We start from the raw sequence: 26,484 nt of genomic DNA, 5'->3' as shown, positions 1-26,484 counted from the left end.
ACGATTTCAGTGACAATATTCATTAAAGATTTATTGCTTTGGGATAATTTTGTAAATTCTTACAGATCCTTTTAACTGAGTTTTTATTTTTGTATTAGGAGGAATGAATCCCTACTTGGAATTAAAAGAACAAAATATAAAGACAATATTTTGTGTAAAAAGACAGGCAAACCTTTGAAGAAGTTCAAAGCTGCAGTAATGGAGATTGGAAGAGTAAGACTTTTGAATTCTAAGTTAATGAAATTAAGAGATTCATGTGTCTAGAAATGATTGGCTGCATTGTATTTATTATAATATGAAATAGGGGTGTGTGGGTAGCTCAATTGGTTAAGTGCCCGATTCTTCTTTTGGCTTAGATTGTGATCTCATCGTTATGAGATCAAGCCCTGCATTGGGCTCCATGCTGGGTATGGAGCCTACTTAAGATTCTTTCTCTCTCCTTTTCCCTCTGTCCCTCCCCTGCTCTCTCTTTCTTAGGAGAAAAAAAAAAGAAACAGTAGGAAATACCAATAAACAATATTATTATTATATAATACATTATAATTCTTAAGTTACCATGTGGATATTTTTAAAAAAAATTTTTATGCTTATTTATTTTTGACAGAGAGAGAGAGAGAGAGACAGAGCATGAGAGGGGGAGGGGCAGAGGGAGAGGGAGACACAGAAGCTCAAGCAGGCTCCAGGCTCTGAGCTGTCAGCACAGAGCCCGACGCGGGGCTCGAACTCACAGACTGTGAGATCATGACCTGAGCCAAAGTCGGATGCTCAACCGACTGAGCCACCCAGGCGCCCCCCATATGGATATTTTTAAATTTTTTTAATGTTTCTTTATTTTTGAGAGAGAGACAGAATGTGAGCAGGAGAGGGGCAGAGAGAGGGAGACACAGAATCCAAAGCAGGCTCCAGGCTCTGAGCTGTCAGTACAGAATCCGACATGGGGGTCGAACTCATAAGCCGTGAGATCATGACCTGAGCTGAAGTTGGACAATTAACCAACTGAGCCAGCTAGGCTCCTCTCCATGTGGATATTTTTATAGTCATATATTGTTTTGTTTCTTTTGATAGTAATTTTAATTGAAAGTTATAAAGATATCACTGTATTTCATTGTCAAGAGATAAACATTAGAGTATGAATAAATTATAATATTGTGTTCATAGTTTAGATTTAATTTGTAACATTTTTGTTATCTCCTATATTAAGACTATAGAAATGATGCCAACAAAAAGAAGTAAAAGAAAGGAAACTCTAAGAGAATTTTTTTCTAAAAATCCATCTATTGCTGAAATGATGGAACATGAAAGGTATTAATTGATTAATTAATTCCATAAATGTTTACTATGTGGTTGGCATTATTTTGGGCATTGGGGATACACTGGTAGACTAGATAGATAAGATCACGGCCCTTGGGGAACTTACATATTAATGATAGGAACACACTAAATAAGTGAACACACAAATAAACAAGACAATTTAACATTCTGATAAGTTTTATAAAATAAATGAACAGGATGATATGCCTAGAGTAACTGGCCTTGGGTGGAGGTAATAGTTTAGGTAGGGTGGTCAAGAACCTGATTGGTAAATTACTTTTAATTATTAGTGGGCCTGATGTTCTTGTTCATAAAACTGAAACCATAAAACTTATCATGATGAAATGTTTAGCATCTATTTTTATGAGTATGAACTTATGATTCTTATATATTCTTTATATATCGTACCGTCATTATATATATAAAATGTCCTTCTTTATTTAGTAATTTGGATCTTAAGAGCAACATATGCATAATAGAACCACTCTCACTTTGTTTTTGTTGGTATTTGCCTACTATCTGTTTGACTGTTCCTTTATTTTCTTTATTTAAATTATGACATTTTTGGGGCACCTGGGAGGCTAGGTCGGTTGAGTGTCCAACTTTGGCTCAGGTCATGATCTCATGGCTTGTGAGTTCGAGCCCCATGTCGGGCTCTGTGCTGACAGCTCAGAGCCTGGAGCCTTTTCGGATTCTGTGTCTTTCTCTCTCTCTCTGCCCCTCCCCCACTCACATTCTGTCTCTGTCTCTCAAAAATATATAAACATTAAACAAAAATGTAAATTATGACATTTTTAATGCTATAAATGCTTACATTAAGAAAAAAAGTGCAAGGAAACAACTTAACATTATACCACAAGGAACTGAAAAAGAAGAAACTTTACTGAAGTTTAGTAGAGGAAAGAAATAACAAAGAAAAGTCATAAATAAATAAAATAGAGACCAGAATAACAATAACATAACATTGAAAGTAATGACCAGTTTTTCCAAACAATAAACAAAATTGGCAATGCTTTAACTACATTAACTAAGAAAAAAAAAGACTCAAAAACCAAAATGAGAAATGGAAGAGAAAACAATAGAACAAATAACTACAAAAAATGCATAATGTGATAACAGATTACTATAAGCAATTGTATACTAACAAATCAGATAACTTGGAAAAAAACCCCAGATAATTCCTAAAAAAAAAAAAACAAGTTACCAAAACTCTGAATCATGAATCTTGAATCTAAGAAGTAAGAAATATTCTTAGCCCAACAACAAGAATGAAAATTGAATTAAGAATAAAAAATATCCCGGAACAGAAACCAAGAATACTACTTGGTTTCATTGCTAAGTTCTACCAAACATTAAAAAAAAATAAGCAATGACAATCTTTATCAAAATCTTACAAATAATGGAATAGGAGGAACACATTCAAAATCATTCCATGAGGCCAGTACTACCCTAATACCAAAGCAGGGTAAAAACAAAAAAAGAACAAAAAAGTCTAGCTTGTCTGATACAAGTATCGCTACTCCAACTTTCTTTTGACATCCATTTTCATGATAGATGTTTCTCCCCCTTCACTTTTAATCTGCAGGTGTCTTTAGGTCTAAAGTGAGTGTCTTATAGGCAGCCTATAGATGGGTCTTTAGTCCATTTACAATCAAAGTAATTATTGATAGGTATGTATTTAGTGCCATTTTATTACTTGCTTTGTTATTGTCTCTGGAGATTTTGTTTCCTTTTTCGTCTTTGTCACTTTTGGTCTTTCTTTCCCTCTCAGAGAGTCCCCTTTAATATTTCTTACAGGGCTGGTTTAGTGGTCATGAACTCCTTTAGTTTTTGTTTGTCTGAGAAACTCTTTATTTCTCCTTCTATTCTGAATGATAGCCTTGCTGGATAGAGTATTCTTGGCTGCAGAGTTTTCCCGCTTGGCACTTTAAATACATCATGCCACTCCCTTCTGACTTGCCAACTTTCTGTTGAGAAATCTCCAGCTAGCCTTAGGGGTTTTCCCTTGTAAGTTAAGGACTTCTTTTATCTTTTTAAGATTTTTAAAGATTTTAAAGATTTTTTTAAAGATTTTTAAAGGTTTTTTTTCTTTTTTCTGCTTTTAAGATTTTTTTCTTTATCACTATATTTTTGCAAATGTAATTGTAATATGTCTTGGTGTTGGACTGCTTTTGTTGATTTCAGTGGGAGTTATCTGTGCCTCCTGGATCTGGATGTCTCTTCCTTCTTCAGATTAGGAAGTTTTCTGTTATTTCTTAGAATAATTTTCTGCCTGCCTTTCTCTTTCTCCTTCTTCTGAGACTCCTATAATATGAATGTTATTACATTTTATGGAGTCACTGAGTTCCCTAAATCTATTCTCATGTTGCATAGTTCTTCTTTCTCTCTTTGTTCAACTTCATTATTTTCCATTATTTTATATTGTAGGTCACTAATTCATTCCTCTGCTTTTCCAACCTGCTGTTCCTTGTGTCAAACTTGTTTCCAATCTCGTTTATTGTATTCTTCATCTCTCACTGATTCTGTTTTAACTCTTATCTCTGTTAAGGGTCTCACTGATGATTTCTTTTCTGAAGCCCAGTGAGTATCCTTAATGACTGTTGCTCGAAACTCTCCATCAGGCAGTGGTAATATCATAGCCAATGAGGTTTATCTAAGATGCAATTATTGCTAATTGAAAAGTTTTCCAATACCCCACTAACATGACTTGAAATATGACATATTTTAGATGAGCATAGAAAATAATATAACAAAAAACATGTACAGTTTTTTATATGCAGTTTAAAATATAAAACTTTCAAACACAGTTGAAAGTCTCATGCATCCTTTTTGGAATGCATTTTTGTCCCTTGTAAAAACCAGAAGTAATACTAACCAAAATTGTCATTTATCATGCTTATCACAAGTGACTTAATACTTCAATTGAATGTTTTTTTAAAAATGTTTATTCATTTTTGAAAGACAGAGAGAGACAGAGTATAAGCAGGGGTGGGGCAGAGAGGGGGGACACAGTATCTGAAGCAGGCTCCAGGCAGTCAGCACAGAACTCACAAACTGCGAGATCATGACCTGAGCCAAAGTCAGATGCTTAACCAACTGAGCTACCCAGGCACCCCATTTATACTTCAACTGAATACGTATATACTCCTAAATAATGTGTAGTACTTTCTTACAATTTGCTTTGCCATTTTGCTCCTTTCCCTCAATATTACATTTTTGAGATTTTTAATGTTGATTATATATGTCTAGTTACTCATTTTACTACTGTAGAGTATTCCATTGCATGAATAAATAAAAATTTATTTATTTAGTATCCTGTAAATGGATATTTAAATTGTTTCCCAAGCTTTCCCTGATGTAAACAGTAGTGCAAAGGTCATTCTTGTACAAAGCTCTTGTATGCAAATGTTGAGAGTTTCTGGGGTAAATACATAGGAGTACAGTTCCCAAGATATGAACATCTTTCACATTACTAGATATTGCTAAGTTGCTCTTAAATTTTCGTCAGTGGTGTGTCAAGTTTCCAGTATTCAATGTCTTTACCAACAGTTGGTGTTATTATCACATTTTCAAATTTTTGTGGATTGTTGAATTGTGAAAATTTATCTCATTGTTATTTTCATTTTAATTTCTTTGTTTACTAATGAGATTAGGAGCCTTTTCATGTTTTAATTAGATCCTGGGGTTTTTTGTTCTCAGGGCTCCTTGTTTAGATCCTTTGTACATTTAAAAACTTATTGTTTTCTCATTTATTTTTAGAAATTTGGATGCTAATGCTTTTCTCAGTTTTTGGCTTATCTATTTACATGTTAAAAGTTTTCTTTTTTCTTATTTTAAAATGTTTATTTATTTATTGAAACAGAGAAAGAGAGACAGAGACAGAGACTATGAGTGTGAGCTGGGGAGGGGCAGAGAGAGTGAGTAGGAGAGAATTGCAGGCTTTGTGCACATCAGTGCAGAGCTTGATGTGGGGCTTGCTCTCACAAACTGTGAGATCATGACCTGAACTGAAATCAAGAGTTGGATGCTTAACAGACTGACCCACCAGGCATCCTAAAAGTTTTCTTTTTTAAATCAAAAGTTATAATTGTTGATGGAGTCAAATGTGTCAACATTTCTCTTTATTGTTTTTGAACAAGGTAGTAAAGGTATTTTCACTATGAATTTAAATTTTAGATTTTCACATTTAGAAGTTTCATCTAACTGTAATTTATTTTTGTGAATCATGAAAGGAAGAATCTCCTTCCCCATCTTTTGTAGTTTTGGTACAGGTACCCAAGTGTCTAGTCTCATTTATTGAGTAGTTGTTATTAGCCATTTATTGAATAGTCTATTCTGCCATCACTGTCACTTTTGTCATTTAGCAAGTTTTCATGTATGTAGTTTTGAGCTCTCTTTTCTATCCTTTAGTCTGTTTATCTATTCATGGGCCAATATCACAATATTGAAGAAGTCTTGGATATTCTTCCACAGAGTAGTTTGGAATAGCTTGTCAAGTAATACAAAAAACTCATGATATTGGTAGAGATAGGTTTGAATATATAGATGGGTTTGGGAATTTTTTTTTCTCCCAATATTGATTTTTTCTATTAGTATACAGATCATGTACCTAGGTCTTATTTAATATATTTCAGTAAATTTTTATGATATTTTCCACAAAGACGCCATACATCTTTCATTAGCTATGTCAGATAAATGCTTTTTGGTATTAGTGTAAACAGTGTTTTAAAATTACATTTCTGAATGCTTTTGTTCTTTTGTATAGGAATATAATTTGATTTGTAAACAACTGTCTTCAATACTACTTGATAATTTATTCATAGATGTAGGCTTTCTGTGTGGACAATCATATTGTGAACAAATAAAGTTTTACTTATATATAGATGACAAATAAACACATAAAAAGATGATCAATATCATTAGCCATTAGAGAAACACAAATTAAAGCCACAGATATCATTAAAACCTATTTTAGTGGCAAAAATAAAAAGCAGTGATAACACTAAATACTGGCAATCATGAGGAAAACCTAGGTCATTAATACACTGCTGGTGGGAATGTAAAAAGATTCAGCCACTCTGGAAAACACTATGGGATTTCTTTTTTTTTTTTTTTTTTTTTTTTTTTTAAGATGTTCAACATCATCAGTCTTTTTTTTTTTAATGTTTATTTATTTTTGAGACAGAGAGAGGCAGAGCATGAACGGGGGAGGGTCAGAGAGAGGGAGACACAGAATCTGAAACAGGCTCCAGGCTCTGAGCTGTCAGCACAGAGCCCAACGCGGGGCTCGAACTCACAGAGCGCGAGATCTTGACCTGAGCCGAAGTCGGCCGCTTAACTGACTGAGCCACCCAGGCGCCCCACACTATGGGATTTCTTATAAAACTAAACATATGTTTACCATACAACCTCAGGCCTCATCAAAATTTAAAACTTTTGCTTAGTAAAAGACTCTATGAAAAGGATGAAAGGACAAGCTATACACTTGGGATGAAGTATTTGCAAAGCTCGTCTCCAAGAAAGACCTTATATCTGGAATATATAAAGACCTCTCAAAATTCAAAAGAATAATAAAAATAAACAGTCCAATTAGAAAATGATCAAAAGACACTTAAAAATAAAATCTTAAAAAAAGAAAAGGAAATGAGCAAAAGACCTGAACCAACATTTCACTAAGAGTATATACAGATGTGGGATGCTTACGTCATTTAATTTTGGTAGTATTTTGGCAGAAATTGACAACTTCATTCTAAATTTGGGAGAAAAAAAGGTCACGGATAACCAACAACTGGAAAATGCTTATTTTTTAGAGGATTTTTTAAAAAAACATTTATTTTTTAAAGCACATATAGAACATTTACAGTATTGGCTATAAGGCAAGTCTCAATAAATTTCAAACATTGTACTCATACAAACCACATTACTATAATCAGACACAGTAGAGACCAATTTTTGAAAAGATAGAGTAAAAATGATTCTATGCATTTAAAAAACTTAAATAGTCATTTAGAAGTAATTCCTGGGGGAAAATGGAAATTACATTGTTAATTTAAAAATACAAAAAAAAAAAACAAAAACATGTTGGAAATTTGGTAGGGATTGCTTTGAATCAGAAAGCATGATCATTGAAGACTAACACATTTCCTTCTAATCACTATTTTAGCTGTATCTTCCAATTTTTAGTATATGGTAGTGTTTTTATTCTCATTTAGTTCTATATAGTTTAAAATTATCCTTATAATTTTTATTTTCTGTGAAAATAGAAAGTGTCTTGCACATCTTTGCTTTGGTTAATTCCTAGGTATTTTTTTTTTAATTCTTTTTTTTTTTTTCAACGTTTTTTATTTATTTTTGGGACAGAGAGAGACAGAGCATGAACGGGGGAGGGGCAGAGAGAGAGGGAGACACAGAATCGGAAACAGGCTCCAGGCTCCGGGCCATCAGCCCAGAGCCTGACGCGGGGCTCGAACTCACAGACCGCGAGATCGTGACCTGGCTGAAGTCGGACGCTTAACCGACTGCGCCACCCTAGGTATTTTTTTAAGTTACTAGAAATATCTTTTTAGAATTTCATTTTTGATTGTTTGTTGCTGATATGTAGAAATAGAATTTTTTTTTTATATTGACTTTGTCTTCCATGGGCTTAATACATTTGCTGATTAATTGTAATACTTTATCTGTAGTTTATTTTGGGTTTCATAAATATATAATCATATTGTCTATGAATGACAACTGTTTTATTCCTTTATTTTCAATCCTTGTACTCTCCCTGCCCCCACTGCCTTTTTCTTGCTTATTGTTCTCACTAAGCCTGCTATTTCAATGCTGAAAGAAATGGTATTAGTGGGCATCTTTGTCTGATTCTGTTTCAGAGTAAAAGCTTTCAAGCTTTCAACATTTTGTTGTTAAGAATGGTATTTGTGGTAGGTTTATTTTTTGTGAATACCCTTTATCAAATTAACATCATTATTTATTTTGAGTCTCAAATTGTTCCAAATTTGGCCAGCAGGAGCCCTTTCAGCCTGGCTCCTTAATCTTTTTGACGTGTCCCCATCATGTTTTTGAGCTTCCTCTGATTTACCACAAGATGTTCATCTTGTACTTTCCTGCCCCGGTCCTGGAACCAGTTGATTCCTTTTAGTGGCTCCTGATGTATCTGTGCTTCTAGGCCCTTTCAGCAGAAAGAACTGGGAAATATACATGTCCACCTAACTAGACCTATGTATCTGTCTAAAACTATAAATTCACACTGATAGGTCCAGTTTCAGTTCCACGCTACAGGATGTTTTCCAGTGTTCTCTCTTTTCCTAATTGTAACTCTTTTTTATGATGGTATGAATCCTGAATCCTATTTCCACTGGTGACAATGTATTAACTCATTTGCTAAAGCTCGAATACACAGCTGACAGTGTCTGGATTCTCTAATGTTTTCCTATTTCGGGTTTCCATCTCCTTCCTCTTATGGTTCCATGTCGCTGAGTGTTTATGCTGACTGTCCTTCCTGAGCTTCCTCTCTGGCTGCTGGGTCTGCTCATATCTGTGGCTCATAGAGACACAGAGCTGGTTGTGGAGTGCCCTTAATGTTAGGAACTGCTCACGTGGTAAAAGAAGAAGCATTCTGTACCCTCTGGGCTGGCTCTGCCTCTCTTCCAAGCCATTGGATGTGTTCTTACCTTGACAAGGTACATAGAGGAAGACTCCCCTCTTCTCTTGCTGGACTCTCTCACCCTCAGTGCAGGGAAGATGCAGCCAGTCCTGTCAAACTCTCCTAGACATTTTGAGGAGACTTGATTTCCTCATACAGGAACAAGATTGATTTTTATTTTGGAAATTAGATTTTTATTTTGAAGGTAGAGTTATTTAAAACACTCCCATTTGTTTGGAAACCAAATAATATCACTAAGACATCCAAACAACACAAGAAGCTCAAAAAAAAACCACCCTTAGATTAAAAGGAAATCATTAACAAAATACAAAATATTTAGCACTGAATGATAATGTAAATACTACCTGTTAAAAGATTGTTTCCTTCCTTCCTTTCTCCATGAAAATGTCTGTGCCTCTGGTGCAGCAACATATCTACCTACCTTCCTTCCTTCCATCCAGCTTCTTTTTTTTTTTTGTCATGTGTGTGTGCATGTGTGTGTGTTGTGTCAGATTCAGGCACAACATCTATTAAACTGAACAAGACACTTTCACTTACCAACTGAGAATTTTTACCCTTTCTTCAGTATAAATCAGATAGAATGGCACTGATCACTGGGGCAGCAATGTTGTCAACATTAAAAAAAAGAGGGGCGCCTGGGTGGCTCAGGAGGTTAGACGTCCGACTTGGGCTCAGGTCATGATATACAGCTTGCGAGTTCAAGCCCCGTGTTGGACTGTGTGCTGACAGCTTGGAGCCTGGAGCCTGCTTCAGATTCTGTGTCTCCCTCTTTCTCTGCTCCCACCCCCTGCTTGCTCTCTCTCTCTCTCTCTCTCTCTCAAAAATGAATAAACATTAAAATATATTTAATTTTATTTTTTAATTTTTAAAAATTTACATCCAAATTAGTTAGCATATAGTGCAACAATGATTTCAGGAGTAGATTCCTTAGTGCCCCTTACCCATTTAGCCCATCCCCCCTCCCACCACCCCTCCAGTAACCCTCAGTTTGTCCTCCATATTTATGAATCTCTTCTGTTTTGTCCCCTCCCTGTTTTTATATTACTTTTGTTTCCCTTTGTTGAACCCTTATGTTCAGATAGAGAAGTACTTTGAAGTCATGCCATATAAACAATTATGCAACTATAAAAATAGTTGGACTACTTTGAGATTTTGATAGGAATAATTTCAAAAAATTGAATATATGTTATGCTTACGATATGAACTGTTAGCTACATTTTGAAATATTAGTTTTTTCCAGAACATATTGAATATGGATTTATGAAGTCATTTTGTTTATAGTTGATTGACATTTTATTTCTGCTGTAGTCTAGTTGTGGAAAAAATTTTGCTCCATTTTTTTTCCTTAAGGAACAATACAGAGATTTTCTTGTTTAATATTGAAGTTAGGGGATGAATATGAACATTTTTATAATTTAATTGTCTAATCTCAGTAGCCTTTCAGTTATGGAAAAGAAAAGCCATTTGGTTTGAGCTTAGGACATCGGCATCAGAAAGAATGGAAGGCAATATGTAGTGTCTTCATCCTTCTTGTTTATCTTTGTGCCTTCTCTGCTGCCCTATTTCACATTATTAGCTCTAAGGAAATGATGGCTAAGCCAGAAAAATTTGCATAAGGGCAATCAAATGACTTCTTGATGTATTTTGTACAAATTGGAATCATTCTTCGTTATTTAGTATCTGGAAGTTTGTGTAATTTCAAAATATGTTTCTCCCTTGGCAGAAATAAGAGAACTGATGTTAGAAAACTTGCCTATCGATCCCTGGTGGAGAACTTGAATCCTATAATATTAAATTTTGTGAAAAGGAAGAGGTTCCATCAACTATTTCTTGAGGAGATGCCCTGGAGAGCTCAGATGAACCTATATCTGGCAAGTGCACACTTCTCCCTGCTTTTAACGAAACTAGCGGAACGAACGAAGATGAAATTTGGCACTTCACACACAGTGGTCAGGTATAGAATGATATCAGTGAATGAAACTCTTTTAATCTTGTGAACATGAATTTTATTTGTATGTTCAGGGCTCCAATGTAGATAATACTTTACAGAGGTCGACAGAGTGCTTCTCTCTTTACTGATCATTGGTATATTATTTAATTTCTTGTCTCAGGATCTTTCCTAAACAAGTCCTGGATATAAGCACTTGGGAAGTACTAATCCGCCTGTAGCTTGTATATATTTGTCAGTATAGCTTTCAGTAAAGGAGAAAGCATAATTTCAAGAGAAATTTAATATTAAGTGTAGCTATTAGTAGGTGTTATTATTAATAGTAGGTAATATTAACTGTAGCTATTAGTAGGTGTTATTAGGCGAATCTCTGTTTCATTTTGAAGTATATTTTAAGCCTCTATAAGCACAGATAGTATTTTCTCATAAATGTAAACTTCCTATTATTAATTCAAGATGCTGTTGAGTTCTTGAGTGTCTTTGGCTAAAGTGTTAACAAAGATAAAAATAGAAGATACATACATAATATGTAATACTATGTCAAAATTAAAAAGATGAGTAGAGTCTGTCATTCAAAAAGTACTACTAAGCACTTGTTAGATTCAAAGTACTGAGACAGATGCAATGGGCATGCAAAGATGAACAGGACCCACAAGGTAGAGTCTGGTCCGGCAGCTCTCAAGTGTTAACGAATAATTATAAATAATGGTAGAAGGTGAAGTATGCACAAAGTCTTCTTTGTTCCTGGGAAAGAGGCTTTCCTCTGACCTGAAACTGACAGGAAAGGTTGCATGGAGCGGGGCCACTTGGCCTGGTTCATGATGGATAGGCAAGACAGGCAGAGAAAGAAGTATTCCAGGTAGTTGGAAGAACGTGAGTCAGAGCCCAGGTAGGAAACACAAGATGAGAACCCCAAGTGGTCTGACCAGAATCTACAGCAAATTAAAGGGAGTGGTGTGAAACAATTTAAAAAATAGGTCAGTACCAGATCATAGAGGGTCTTAACTGTCTATTAAATTGGAACTTCAATTTATATACAGTGGGAGATTATTAAGGATTTTTATGCAGGGCTATGGTAAAAAATTTCTCTGGCAGCAACGTACCAAATGGATTGGAAGAAGGAAAGACTGTGACAGACTGTAAAAGGGTATTTTTTTAAGTTTATTTATTTATTTATTTTGAGAGAGAGAGAGAGAGAGAGAGAGAGAGAGCGCTAGAGCATGTGAGCCAGTGGGGGAGGGGCAGAGAGAGAGGGTATGAGTACTTCATAGCACAGCAATTAGACAATGACCAAATTTGTATCAGGGTAACTTGGTGCTAAATTCAATTTTACTAAAACCATGAAAACATACTCCGTATTTATGAATCTATGTATTTTTGTATGTATGTATGTGTGTATGGTGGAGGATTGTTTACTGTGTAGACCTTATTTTAAAAAAATAGTATTGATCATGGACACATTGCTTTATATAGTAAGCATCTTCATTGAGTTTTGCTTAAATCAGGTTAATTTAACATAAATTATTATTTCAGAGCCCTTAGAGTAAGTATAGATCATCATTCCCATTTTCAAGGGCCCTTTCAGGGAAATAGATATTGATGTTAAAATCCCTAAGAGCAAAGTTACATTGTATAACTTTAAAATTTAATGGGAAATTTTTTGGCTTTGGTTAAGTGCCAGAATATGTTATGATCCAAAATTTGGGAGCATTAACTCACAAATATTTTTTTTTTTTTTTTTTTTTTTATTTTTGGGACAGAGAGAGACAGAGCATGAACGGGGGAGGGGCAGAGAGAGAGGGAGACACAGAATCGGAAACAGGCTCCAGGCTCCGAGCCATCAGCCCAGAGCCTGACGCGGGGCTCGAACTCACGGACCGCGAGATCGTGACCTGGCTGAAGTCGGACGCTTAACCGACTGCGCCACCCAGGCGCCCCACAAATATTTTAAAAATTAAAGTAGATTGTATTTGATGGATTCAATTCAGTTATATATATATATATATTTATTTTTTCTTAATGATATTTTCTTCCTGCAGTTTCCGATCATGTGATCCTAATATGTTCTCACTATATAATTCTGGAACAGTATTACCAACAGTGAAATTGACTCTAGAAAACTATAAAGCAATACTTGATTTCCTTCATACAGCTAAGAAAAGAAAGGCCAACTTACCATCAGGTAAAATAAATAAATATGTTATATACTGTCAAATTGCCTCTAGGTTTTTATTCACTGATGCAGCACACTCATGCACGCAAACACACACACACACACACACAAACACACACACACACCCCACAGACACACAGGGATGCACACATCGTTTTCCAATGACCTGGGGTTTTAACTGAGTTGTGATATTTTGTAGGAGGTTCTTATTTGCTCAATTTTAAAAATTTTTCTGTATTTTTATGGATTCATAATATGTATTTGGAAATATATATGTTATGTTCTGACCTAAACCAATTTGGCTGTTCACCAAATAGAATGTTCTTTTTAAATGTTGGTAGCCTCCGATTGTTAAGATAGGTGAGGTCTTGCTATCAGGTGTTATATTTTAGGGGAAGTAAAGTTCAGGACAAATTCCACCAAACATACTGATGCAAGCAGGCATGAAACACTCACATAGCTGTTTTATAGTACTGATTTTGTACTCAGGGCAGTCCACTCTTGCCTTAGGATCTCCGACTCACACCTTCCATGATGGCTTACTCCAAGATGAGTGCAATACTATTCATCTGAATGGCAGGATCAACCAGTATTGTCATCTGCCCAGGTGACAGGAGACTCACCCTGGGAGGTGGAAAAATGCAGATGAACAGGGCTCTTGATCTGGGTGCTGCAAGTGATGACACTATTCGTAAACAATCACCTATCCTGAATACCACTCACTTCATAAATAAAGATTTATTTCTGGTATCTTCATGCTAATACAGACCTTCTTGTGTAGATTTTTACTAATGGTATTTTAAGTATTATGTATTATGTACTTATTGCTGATCAAGATACTTCATATGCTGGGTAGCTGCCCCAGGAGTGTTGATTTATATTTGAGGTACTTGACATGCTTTCTGATTTCTTCTAGGGTATAGATGAGATTTAACTGGTACCTTCATGTTATACTATGAATATTGAGGTATTTGAAAGTAAATTCCCTCGACATAGAGTCTGAGTTTTATAAGTAGATTATAATATACAGCTCCTTGAGTTTTTATGCCTAAGACCTCCCATGGAATCAACAATAGAATATTCCACTATTGAGACTTCTTTTTTTTAAGTTTATTTATTTACTTTGAGAGAGAGAGAGCATGCGGGAGTAAGTGAGGGGCAGAGAGAGAATCCCAAGCAGACTTCATGCTGTCAGCATAGAGCCTGAAGTGGGGTTTGATCTCATGAACTGTGAAATCATGACCTGAGCCCCAAATCAAGAGTTGGATGCTTAACCAGGGTACTTGGGTGGCTCAGTCAGTTAAGCATCTGACTTCAGCTCAGGTCATGATCTCGCAGTTTGTGAGTTCGATAACCAAGTTGGGCTCTGTGCTGACAGCTAGGAGCCTGGAACCTGCTTCAGATTCTGTGTCTCTGTCTTTCTCTGCCCCTACCCTGCTCATGCTCTGTCTCTGTCTCTGTCTCTCTCTCTCAAAAATAAACATTAAAAAAAAAGTTGGATGCTTAACCGACTGAGCCACCCAGGTGTCCTGAGATTTGTTCTTTAATGCAGAGTTTAGAAGAAGGTTTGTAGTAGGAGAAATTTGTGTCTTTATACCACACCCACAGGATAAGGAGTGGACATGGTTGCTGCTCTGCCCAACTCCAGGGGATGCTACTTGCCATGTGTTCTGGGAATGGACTGTATAGGGGAAAATTAAGGAACCGTGGGATCCTGTTATTGGTTCCTCAGAAAACATGACACTCGTGCCTCTGCATTGTTCCTGTGGCCATCACCCTTGCCCAGAATGTGCTTCCTCATAGTCTTCCCGCATAGCTAAACCATGTCTGCCCTTAAAGACCTAATCTAAGAGCCTCCTTCTCTAGAAACTTTTCTTGGTTCACTGTGTCCATGATAATCTTGTGCTTCCTCCAAATTTATGTAGCATTTCTTACCTTAATTACTGATTTGATGTTTATCACCTATGTCTTCTGGAACTTTCTGTTTTCAATAATGTTATACTTTATTTTTGTATTGTAGATGCTGAGGAATTTTCCACATTTATTAATTCCAGAATGAGTGGTGAAAACGTGTCAAAGACACAAACAGTTTATGACTCAGACTCTCAGTCAGGTCTTAGTACTAAAGAAAAGGATCGAGCAGCAAATTTGGGTCTATTGGATCATTTTATGAAAATCTTTTTATATTGCAGGAGAGCAATGGTAAGGTGGTCTTTCTAATTTGCTAATGTAATAGACATGAATCTCAGGGCATCAGTTTGGGCACGTAAGATATATTGTATTAGTTTACTTACGATCCATAATTTTAGTTTCAACTTTGAGACCAAATTTGCTGAGTTTCATGTCAGTCATTTTTGAGGTTTGCCTGCCATAGTGCTGAGGATTTACACGTTGTCAAGTTGTCAGTGACAGGGGTGAGCTGCTTTAGTCATCAGTTATCCATTGGTTCAGAGCTGAGATAGCCTTTGTCCTTGTCTACATAATCTCCATGAATATTCAGATATTCCTGTGCCAGTTTCTTGCCATATTTGGTACATGGCCTCTGGTGACACCAGTTGTTCCTCTCTGGAGTCTTGCTGCCGCCTAGAACACCATAGACCCCTTTATTCTCTCTAGCACAGGAAACACTCTTTCTAGGCTACAGGAAAGCCCTACTCTTGGCCTACCTTGGCTCTTGTGTCTTCTCTCAAATACTTTTCTCTTTTTTTTCTTAAATATTAAATGATGCATTATTAAATTCAGAATTGGAATCATTAGCCATAAAGAAGTTAGTTTTCTTTTTCTCATAACAGGAATAGCATATACTTCAAACCTCTCAAGAATTGAGGGGAAATCTATCCTTTCTGGAATACTTGAGTTCCCATTTTGTCTGTGGAGAGGGTGATTTCTTAAAAAATGTGAAGTAAGCCCACATCAGCCCCCTTGACCACAAGCATTGCATCTTATCCTTTCCACCAGCTTCAGGGTCCTGGAAGGTCTGGGTCCTGCTCTCTTCTTGGAACTCAGTTCATCTTGTGCTTGTTCAGTCCAGTCTCCTCTTTGTGATCTTGACAGCATTGAGCTTGCTTGACCCTTCCTCATCCCTCAGGTTCATCCTCCATCCTTTGCACTTGCTGCTCCCTTGGTTTCAAATGTTCTCCTCCTCCCAACACCCCTACTCTCACCTTCACATGATTTGTTCAACTCAACATTCAAGTCTCTGCTCATGTCACCTCCTTAAGCAAACCTGACCACTCCATCTAAAAGGACATATCCTCCCATGCTTGTCAAATCCTGACCCATTTCTGCATTATTTTTCTTTACAATACTTATTATTCCCTGAAATTACATTTTTGTCTACTTATCTAGTCTCAGCCTCCCCTAAGAAACTGAAGTAGCACAAGAGCAGACCCAGTTACTCTTGCTCACTGCCACATTCCCAGAGCCCAGAACAATGGGAATGTTGGAGTCAGACTCCTGGTGTGCAAATCCTAGCTGACCACTTAGCAGATCATGACCTTGGTCAAGTTAGCTCCATGCCTCTGTTTCCTTATCTCTAAATTAAGTAGAATACTAGTATATACTTATTTCATAGGAGCTATTGATAGAATTAACTGATATAATGATGTAAATGTCACATAACAAATGGTGTTATTTTTATTATTGACATTATTTTTGCAGAAAGATGAAGTTGTTCAGAGATCTCTAACTTTTGAAACTTTGGGATCTTTTGAATGTTGTGTTTGTCTTAGGTTCTTGCTCATCGTGGAGGCTATTGGACTCTGCTTCAGAATAGCTGTAGGACCTTTTGGAACTTTACTCAGGAGCTACAGATACTTCTTAAACAAGCAGTGGATCTGTATAAAACATTTCCTGTTAGCCAGGATGGTTTCCTCTGTACCTGTGTTTTGCCATTCTATTTGGGAGCAGAATTACTTATTGACATGTTAATAGAACTGCAAAATACCAATTCTATTAAGGTAAGGGCATTTGGGTAATTATTTTTATTGTACTCAAATAATTTTTACCATGCAGCTTGGAATAAATGGAAGTTAATGTTTTCCTTGAGTTCTTACTTGGCTTTTCTATAATTCATTTGCTTCTCATTATTTGGTTCACAATGCACAGCATATACTGATGTTAATTACAAATATCTTAGCCTGAAATTTCAATTTTTTAAAGGAAAGAGAAAGTGACACTTACTGAGCTTCAACTTCCGCATAAGCTGTAATGCATTTAATCCTCATAGCAACTTTTTTTGTCAGAGAAAAAGCCTCCAAGTGAGATCAAATAGCTTGTCAGTTTCTCTTTACTTCACTGCTTTATCTTTCCTTGTTCTATTGTGCCAGATCTCATAGAATTTGCAGCAATTTAAAATCTACACCCTGTGGTTTAAAGCATGAAAATGAAATGGAAAAAATGGAAACCTAATATAACCTAAACACATTGAAAATTAATAAACATAAAAGCACATTGAATCATGGAGTTTATAAAATTCCAGGTATAAAATATATGAAAACAATAGCACAAAAGACTGAGAGTAAATAAAGTTAAACTCTCATTTTTGTTTACATTTTATATAAATATAAAGTGGTACAATATTAACTCTATGTAGAAGTTGATAAGTTAAGGATGCATTTAATAATCCTTAGAGTAACTACCAAAAAAGAGATAAAGAGATACAGCTAAAAATCAATTGCAGTGAAATGAAAGACTAAACAGTGGTCAATTAATTAAAGAAGGCAGCAAAAAAGAGACAGAGGAACAAAAATATGTGGGCCAAACAGAAAGCAAGTAGAAAATAATAAATCTAACCCAATTATATCAATAACTATATTAAATGTAAGTGGTTTAAACACCCTAGTCAAAAGGCAGAGATTGTTGGATAAAAACAAAGACATGTATAGTTGACCACAGAAGTACTCTGAATGTAAAGAAATCGATTGAAAATAAGACAGTGGAAAGAGATACTACCGTGAATGCAGTAAGTATAAAAAAACTGGTAAGACTTCATAATATTAGAGAGAATAACCTTTAAATCAAGGAGTATTTTGACAGATAATGAGAGACATTTCATAATGAGAAGAGGCTCAATTAATTAGGAAGACACACTAATCATAAATGTATATGTTCCTAATAACAGATATTAAAAGTATACTTGAAGAGCTTCCAGGTTGGTGAAAGCGTTGATGTATTAGGCACTTGTAGCCTGACTCCATGGGGACAGGGCATGGAAGCTCCTTATCCGGGACTCTTCCAGTCTGGGTACCTCTTTCATTTGGCTGTTCCTGAGTTGTATCTTTTATAATAAAACTGTAATCCCAAGTATAGTGTTTTAAGTGAGTGCTAGCCAATTATTGAACCCGAGGGGGTTATGGAAACCCCTAAATTTATAGCTTGTTAGTCAGAAGTGCAGGCATCCTGAGACTTGTGGCTAACATCTGAAGTAAGGACAGTTTTGTGGAGGACTGATTCTGTAAATGTAGGGAGTCTGACCTTGGTTCTAGGTAGGTAGTTAGTGTAAGAATTGAAGTGCAACCCACATGTAGGTGGATTGGAAACAGAGCATAAGTGCACGTGGTGTGCTTACCAAGGTGGGTCATATGCAGAGTAAAAAACTAAGTCATAATAAAGTTTAAAAGGCTAAAATCTTAAAAGAGTATGTTCTCTGACCATTACCTTGTGAATAGATTAATAAAAATTAGGAAGAAAACTCTCCTAAGTATCTGGAAATTAAACCACACAGTTCTACATAATCCCTGGATCAAAGAAAAAAACAAAAGAGAAATTTAAAAATATTTCAAACTGATGGTAATGTATCAAATTTTGTGGGATGCAAATAAACTGATGCTTAGAGGGAACTTAATAACTTTAGCCGTTTAATAGAAAAGGAGAAAGATATAACATCAGTTATCTAAGTGTGCACTTATAGGAGCTTGAAAAATAAGAGCAAATTAAATCCAAAGTAAGTAAAAAAGACAAATGAAATAAGAAATGAAAAGATAAGAGCAGAAATAAATTAGATATAAAACAAAACAAAATTAATAAAGTTAATAAATTGATCCTTTGAAAAGAGTATTAAAATTGGCAGAATCCTAGGATAAAATTGAAGAACAAAAGTGAAGAACAAAAGGAAAGAAAAGCATAAATTACTGACAAGAGTGATGAAAGAGGGATATAACTACAGATCCTATAGATATTAAAAGAAAAATGAGAGAATATTATTATCCACTTTTACTAATGGATTTGATAACTTAGATAAAATGACCATGTTTATTGGAAAGCAGAACTTAACAAATCTGATACAAGAAGCAGTAGAAAAATTGAATTGCCCTAAATATATTAAACAAACAATTTATAATTAGGAACTTTGAGATAAAGAAAACTCCGTGCACAGAATATTTTGCTGCAGAATTCTAGCAAACATATAAGGACAAAATAATAAATCATATAGCAAATTTGTTTTAGCGACAAAGCCAGCTTAACACTGACAGGTATTTCAAAAAGAAATGAATGAACCACATCACCCATGAACATAGACACAAAAATCCTTAATTAAATATTAGCAGATCAATCCCAATAATATATAAAATATGCAAATGAGGTATATAATATGTACAGTTATACAAATGATGATCAAGTAGGTTTATCCCAGAAATGTAAGGTTAACATTTAAAGATCAATCAAGGTCATTCACCACATTAATAGGATAAAGGAGACAAATTATATGGCTATTGAAATGGATACAGCAAAAGCATTTACAAAATTTGATATTGCTTTTTCCACCAGCCCCCTCCCCTTGAGTGCTGCTCCAGCTGCACTGCTCTTTTTCTGAACTCTGGGTTCCTGCTAAGCCAGGGATGCTGTCCTCTTTCTCTGCTCACCCTCATGATTATCTACCCAGACCTCATCAGCCATGACGACATATTTTCTGACATCTACAGGATTCAGGAGGTTGCGAATGGGCTGTGCCTGGAGGTGAAGGGGAAGATGGTCAGTAGGACAGAAGGTATCATTGATGGAAATGTACTCTGCTGAAGGCCCCCAAGGTGAAGGTCCTGAAAACACAGTAATCGTTGACATTGATATTGTCAGGAACCATTACTTAGCAGAAAAGAAGCTTCGCAAACAAAGCCTACAAAAAATACATCATAGATAATAGGAAATCAGTGTAAGGCAAACTTGAAGAACAGAGACTGGAAAGTGTAAAACCTTTTATAACAGAGGCTGCAGACAAATCAAACACATCTTTGCTAATTTCAAAAACTACTGGTTCCTTATTGGTGAAAACATGAATCCAGATGGCAAGGTTGCTCTGCTGGGCTACCGTGAGGATGATGTGACCCCATATATGATTTTCTTTAAGGATGGTTTAGAAATGAAAAAATGTTAACAAAATGGCAATTACTTTGGATCCATCATCCATCATCATAACTGGCTGCTGCTTTTCACCCATCCACACAACACCAGGACTTAAACAATTGGGTGATGTCATCTTGATCTCTTCATTTATTTTGATGTTGATTTATTTGGAGTGGGGTCATTTTTCTTAAAGAAAAAACATATCATGTAGGTTGCCTAAAAACAAAATGCATTTAAACTTACTTGAGAGAATATCTCTTACTTAATGTGTGTTTAAACGAAGTGTCTTCTCAGCCTAAATCCAGCAGAAGAGAAATAATAAAGATCAGAGAAGAAATAAACAATATAGAATCTAAAAACACTGTAGAGCAGATCAACGAAACCAAGAGTTGGTTTTTTGAAAAAATAAACAAATTTGATAAAGAAAAGGGAGATGACCCAAATAGATAAAATCATGAATGAAAATGGAATTATTACAACCAATCCCTCAGAGATACAAGCAATTATCAGGGAATACTATGAAAAATTATATGCCAACAAACTGGACAACCTGGAAGAAATGGACAAATTCCTAAACACCCACATGCTTCCAAAACTCAATCAGGAGGAAATAGAAAGCTTGAACAGACCCATAACCAGTGAAGAAATTGAATCAGTCATCAAAAATCTCCCAACAAATAAGAGTCCAGGACCAGATGGCTTCCCAGGGGAGTTCTACCAGACGTTTAAAGCAGAGATAGTACCTATCCTTCTCAAGCTATTCCAAAAAATAGAAAGGGAAGGAAAACTTCCAGACTCATTCTATGAAGCCAGTATTACTTTGATTCCTAAACCAGACAGAGACCCAGTAAAAAAAGAGAACTACAGGCCAATATCCCTGATGAATATGGATGCAAAAATTCTCAATAAGATACTAGCAAATCGAATTCAACAGCATATAAAAAGGATTATTCACCATGATCAAGTGGGATTCATTCCTGGGATTCAGGGCTGGTTCAACATTTGCAAATCAATCAACGTGATATATCACATTAATAAAAGAAAAGAGAAGAACCATATGATCCTGTCAATCGATGCAGAAAAGGCCTTTGACAAAATTCAGCAACTTTCTTAATAAAAACCCTCGAGAAAGTCGGGATAGAAGGAACATACTTAAAGATCATAAAAGCCATTTATGAAAAGCCCACAGCCAACATCATCCTCAATGGGGAAAAACTGAGAGCTTTTTCCCTGAGATCAGGAACACGACAGGGATGTCCACTCTCACCGCTGTTGTTTAACATAGTGTTGGAAGTTCTAGCATCAGCAATCAGACAACAAAAGGAAGTCAAAGGCATCAAAGTTGGCAAAGATGAAGTTAAGCTTTCACTTTTTGCAGATGACATGATATTATACATGGAAAATCCGATAGACTCCACCAGAAGTCTGCTAGAACTGATACATGAATTTAGCAAAGTTGCAGGATACAAAATCAATGTCCAGAAATCAGTTGCATTCTTATACACTAAAAATAAAGCAACAGAAAGACAAATAAAGAAACTGATCCCATTCACAATTGCACCAAGAAGCATAAAATACCTAGGAATAAATCTAACCAAAGATGTAAAAGATCTGTATGCTGAAAACTATAGAAAGCTTATGAAGGTAATTGAAGAAGATATAAAAAAATGGAAAAACATTCCGTGCTCATGGATTGGAAGAATAAATATTGTCAAAATGTCAATACTACCCAAAGCTATCTACACATTCAATGCAATCCCAATCAAAATTGCACCAGCATTCTTCTCGAAACTAGAACAAGCAATCCTAAAATTCATATGGAACCACAAAAGGCCCCAAATAACCAAAGTAAATTTGAAGAAGAAGACCAAAGCAGGAGGCATCACAATCCCAGACTTTAGCCTCTACTACAAAGCTGTCATCATCAAGACAGCATGGTATTGGCACAAAAACAGACACATAGACCAATGGAATAGAATAGAAACCCCAGAACTAGACCCACAAACGTATGGCCAACTAATCTTTGACAAAGCAGGAAAGAATATCCAATGGAAAAAAGACAGTCTCTTTAACAAATGGTGCTGGGAGAACTGGACAGCAACATGCAGAAGATTGAAACTAGACCAGTTTCTCACACCATTCACAAAAATAAACTCAAAATGGATAAAGGACCTGAATGTGAGACAGGAAACCATCCAAACCCTAGAGGAGAAAGCAGGAAAAGACCTCTCTGACCTCAGCCATAGCAATTTCTTACTTGACACATCCCCAAAGGCAAGGGAATTAAAAGCAAAAATGAACTACTGGGACCTTATGAAGATAAAAAGCTTCTGCACTGCAAAGGAAACAACCAACAAGACTAAAAGGCAACCAACGGGGTACGAAAAGATATTTGCAAATGACATATCGGACAAAGGGCTAGTATCCAAAATCTATAAAGAGCTCACCAAACTCGACACCCGAAAAACAAATAACCCAGTGAAGAAATGGGCAGAAAACATGAATAGACACTTCTCTAAAGAAGACATCCGGATGGCCAAGAGGCACACGAAAAGATGCTCAACGTCACTCCTCATCAGGGAAATACAAAACAAATGATGATGTATTTCCTCATCAGGGAAATACAAATACAGATGTGGATCATTATACCACACTCAGATATCACCTCACACCAGTCAGAGTGGCCAAAATGAATGAATCAGGAGAGTATAGATGCTGGCAAGGATGTGGAGAAACAGGAACCCTCTTGCACTGTTGGTGGGAATGCAAATTGGTGCAGCCACTCTGGAAAACAGTGTGGAGGTTCCTCAAAAAATTAAAAATAGATCTACCCTATGACCCAGCAATAGCACTGCTAGGAATTTACCCAAGGAATACAGGAGTACTGATGCATAGGGGCACTTGTACCCCAATGTTTATAGCAGCACTCTCAACAATAGCCAAATTATGGAAAGAGCCTAAATGTCCATCACCTGATAAATGGATAAAGAAATTGTGGTTTATATACACAATGGAGTACTACGTGGCAATGAGAAAGAATGAAATATGGCCCTTTGTAGCAACATGGATGGAACTGGAGAGTGTTATGCTAAGTGAAATAAGCCATACAGAGAAAGACAGATACCATATGGTTTCACTCTTATGTGGATCCTGAGAAACTTAACAGAAACCCATGGGGAAGGAAAAATAAAAGAGGTTAGAGTGGAAGAGAGCCAAAGCATAAGAGACTCTTAAAAACTGAGAACAAACTGAGGGTTGATGGGGGGGTGGGAGGGAGGGGAGAGTGGGTGATGGGTATTGAGGAGGGCACCTTTTGGGATGAGCACTGGGTGTTGTATGGAAACCAATTTGACAATAAACTTCATATATTGAAAAAAAAAATAAACTAAGTGTCTCCTAGTGTTCTTAGAAAGATAGAGCCTGGCTGTAGACTACTACTAGAAAGCATAAGACTATGTTCAGATAACTTCTACAGGGAAAACTACGTTTGGGACTGTTAAATGAAAACAAAAAACAAAAAACAAGAGTTATAAGTCTTAATTCTAAGTTGAAATAAAGGAAAAGACCATATACATAGAGCACTAAATGTGAAGTGGATCATTATACATTTTATTACCTCAAAACAGAAGTAGTTAACTCTGGAAGAGATTATCAAAAGAATAATAAGAGACTAATACAGTTGGAAGCAAAACAAAAGCAATGTCACCGATGTTAGAGACTCTCAGGAAACTAAGAATACCTGATAAAAATTAGTATCTACTGTTAACATCATACTTAATGGTGAAATTATTGTGTGTTTCCCTCAAAGACTGGGAAAAAGTAAGGACGTCTGCTCATACCACTTTTGTTCAATATCATGCCAGATATCCTGACAAGTGCAATAGGGCAGATAAAGAAACAAAAGACATGCAGATTAGAAAGGAACACTATGAATTTTTATATAGAAAATTCCAACTCTTCAGGCCTCTAAAAAGCAACTACTAGAACTAATAAAATAACAGCCCATAAAGTCAGTATAACAAAAATAAATTGTATTTCTTTGTATGAGTGGAAAGCAACTAGGAAATGAAATTTTAAAAATACCATTCAAAATATCAAATATCTAAGAATATATCTAATGAAATTTGTGTAAGATTTTTACACTGAAAATTATAAAACATTGCAAAAAAAAAAATAAAAGAAGACCTAAATATACACAGAGATGTGTCATGTTCATGAACGAAAAGACTTAATACTGCTAGGATATCATTTACTTCCAATTTGGTCTATTGATTCAGTAAAATCCCAATGAAAATTCCAACAGACATTTTTTTGGGGGGTGCAAATTGACAGTTCATTTTAAAATTTATAAGCAAATGCAAAGAAAAGTGAATGGCCAAGAAAATCTTTAAAAAGAACAAATTTAGAGGTGCCTGGATGGCTCAGTTAAACATCCTACTCTTGGTTTTTGCTCGGGTCATGATCTCAAGGTTTGTGAGTTTGAGCCCCACGTTGGGCTCTGTGCTGACAGTGTGGAGCCTGATTAGGATTCTCTCTCTCTCTCTCTCTCTCTCTCTCTCTCTCTCTCTCTCTCGCTCTCTCTCTCCCTCCCTCCCTCCCTCCCTCCCTCCTCTCTCTCTCTTTCTCCCTCTCTCTGCCCTTCCACATGCATGCATGTGTGCTATTTCTCTCTCTCTCTCTCAAAATAAGTGAATAAAAATTTAAAGAAAATAAATAACAAGAACAAATTTGAGAACTCATTACCTGACTTCAAGGCTTATCAATGCTGTAGCAATTAGGAGAGCATGATATTGGCTAAAGAGAGAAACATATCAATGGAATAAATAGAGAATCTTAAAAATAGACTCATACATATGGTCAATATTTTACAAAGGTGTCAAAACAATTCAAAGGATTCAAAAAAGAAGTGACAAATCTCAGCACCCAGATGTGTTCTTTAAAAACTGTTTCCCACCAAAAGAAACAGGACTCCTTGGTGAATAAAAAAGGCTGATTACCTTTCATATATGAACCATACCAAATAGTTGATAGTTGATGAAGAGAAATTTTTCTTTATAGAATTTTCAGGTAAGAAATGAAGAAAGAATGTTGAAATTCATATAAGGATTTTGCAATTCTTTATGAATTCATGGGAGGATGAAGCATACCTGTGAAGTACACTTGTTGGAAAACAATAAATCTGAGCAAGCATTTAAATCTAACCAACCAATTAAATCTAACCAAATCCAGGGGGCAGAGAAACATTTAGAATGAAACTGTGGGGATGCATCAGTAAAATCCAGACTATGGGAACTCTACAGGGCAAACAACCTGGCTTCTTCATCAAAAAATTGAAGTATAAAAAGAGGAAATGGAGCCTACAGGTTAAAAAAAAAGCCTTAAAAGACATAAATAATTGCAATGTTTGGACCTTATCCATTTGAAATGGATCCCATTTCAAACTAAGGCAATCAAAAAATTTATAAGATCTGAAGAAAATGTGAGCAGTAAGTATTCAGTAACATTTTGGAGGATTTTTTTGTTAATATCCTTTGTTAGGTGGGATTATATTATTATAGTTAGTAAGTGTTAGAAATTTTTTTTAAGGAAAAGTTTTTAAAAATTACACATGGCCCATACTTAATCTTCAGAACTAAATGACTTGTCTTTACCATGCCAGAAACTTCACTTTCCATATGCTATTTTGACCCCCAAATGCCATTCCTGTTTATTTCTCAATGTTGTTAGGTAATGTTACCAAAATTGGGAAGTAAATAGATAATACGTTTTTCCCTCTTGATGATTGGAGGTCCAATATCAGCTTTGTTGTTGATAAAGACTATATTGGAATATATAGAAACCACAGAGGTCTTCCTTATCCCTCATCCCAGGAGTAAACTTACCATGTAGATCTAGGCATGACTAACCGATAGCAGATACCCCTCTTCTTTGGGGATGGCCCAGGGAAAGTTATTTCAGCCTGGCCCAGGAAATTTACCCATGTCTAAAGGAAGAATGTGTCATCCCATAGGCAGGCAGGTTCTGATAGAGCAGCCACCTGTGAAA

The 26,484-nt window shown here is 35.9% G+C and overlaps 1 protein-coding gene and 1 pseudogene across 5 annotated transcripts in view; both read left to right on the top strand.

Moving 5' to 3' along the window:
* CFAP54 (cilia and flagella associated protein 54) overlaps nucleotides 1–26,484 on the top strand; it is a 288,646-nt gene that overhangs the window by 124,846 nt on the left and 137,316 nt on the right. For all 5 annotated transcript variants that reach the window (XR_009265430.1, XM_058741709.1, XM_058741710.1 and 2 more), the window contains 6 exons: nucleotides 99–213; nucleotides 1,202–1,302; nucleotides 10,701–10,931; nucleotides 12,965–13,107; nucleotides 15,119–15,300; nucleotides 16,830–17,057. Coding sequence is in view for 4 of the 5 variants with exons in the window: in XM_058741709.1 (XP_058597692.1) it covers nucleotides 99–213; nucleotides 1,202–1,302; nucleotides 10,701–10,931; nucleotides 12,965–13,107; nucleotides 15,119–15,300; nucleotides 16,830–17,057 (1,000 nt within the window). In the remaining variant the exon portion in view is untranslated. The remainder of the gene's footprint in view (nucleotides 1–98; nucleotides 214–1,201; nucleotides 1,303–10,700; nucleotides 10,932–12,964; nucleotides 13,108–15,118; nucleotides 15,301–16,829; nucleotides 17,058–26,484) is intronic.
* On the top strand, nucleotides 17,102–20,470 carry LOC131519048 (translationally-controlled tumor protein-like; annotated as a pseudogene).

This window comes from Neofelis nebulosa, chromosome 8 (genome assembly GCF_028018385.1).
Source record: "Neofelis nebulosa isolate mNeoNeb1 chromosome 8, mNeoNeb1.pri, whole genome shotgun sequence".
NCBI classification, from domain to species: Eukaryota; Metazoa; Chordata; class Mammalia; order Carnivora; family Felidae; genus Neofelis; species Neofelis nebulosa.
This window is presented reverse-complemented; position numbering and strand designations above follow the sequence as displayed.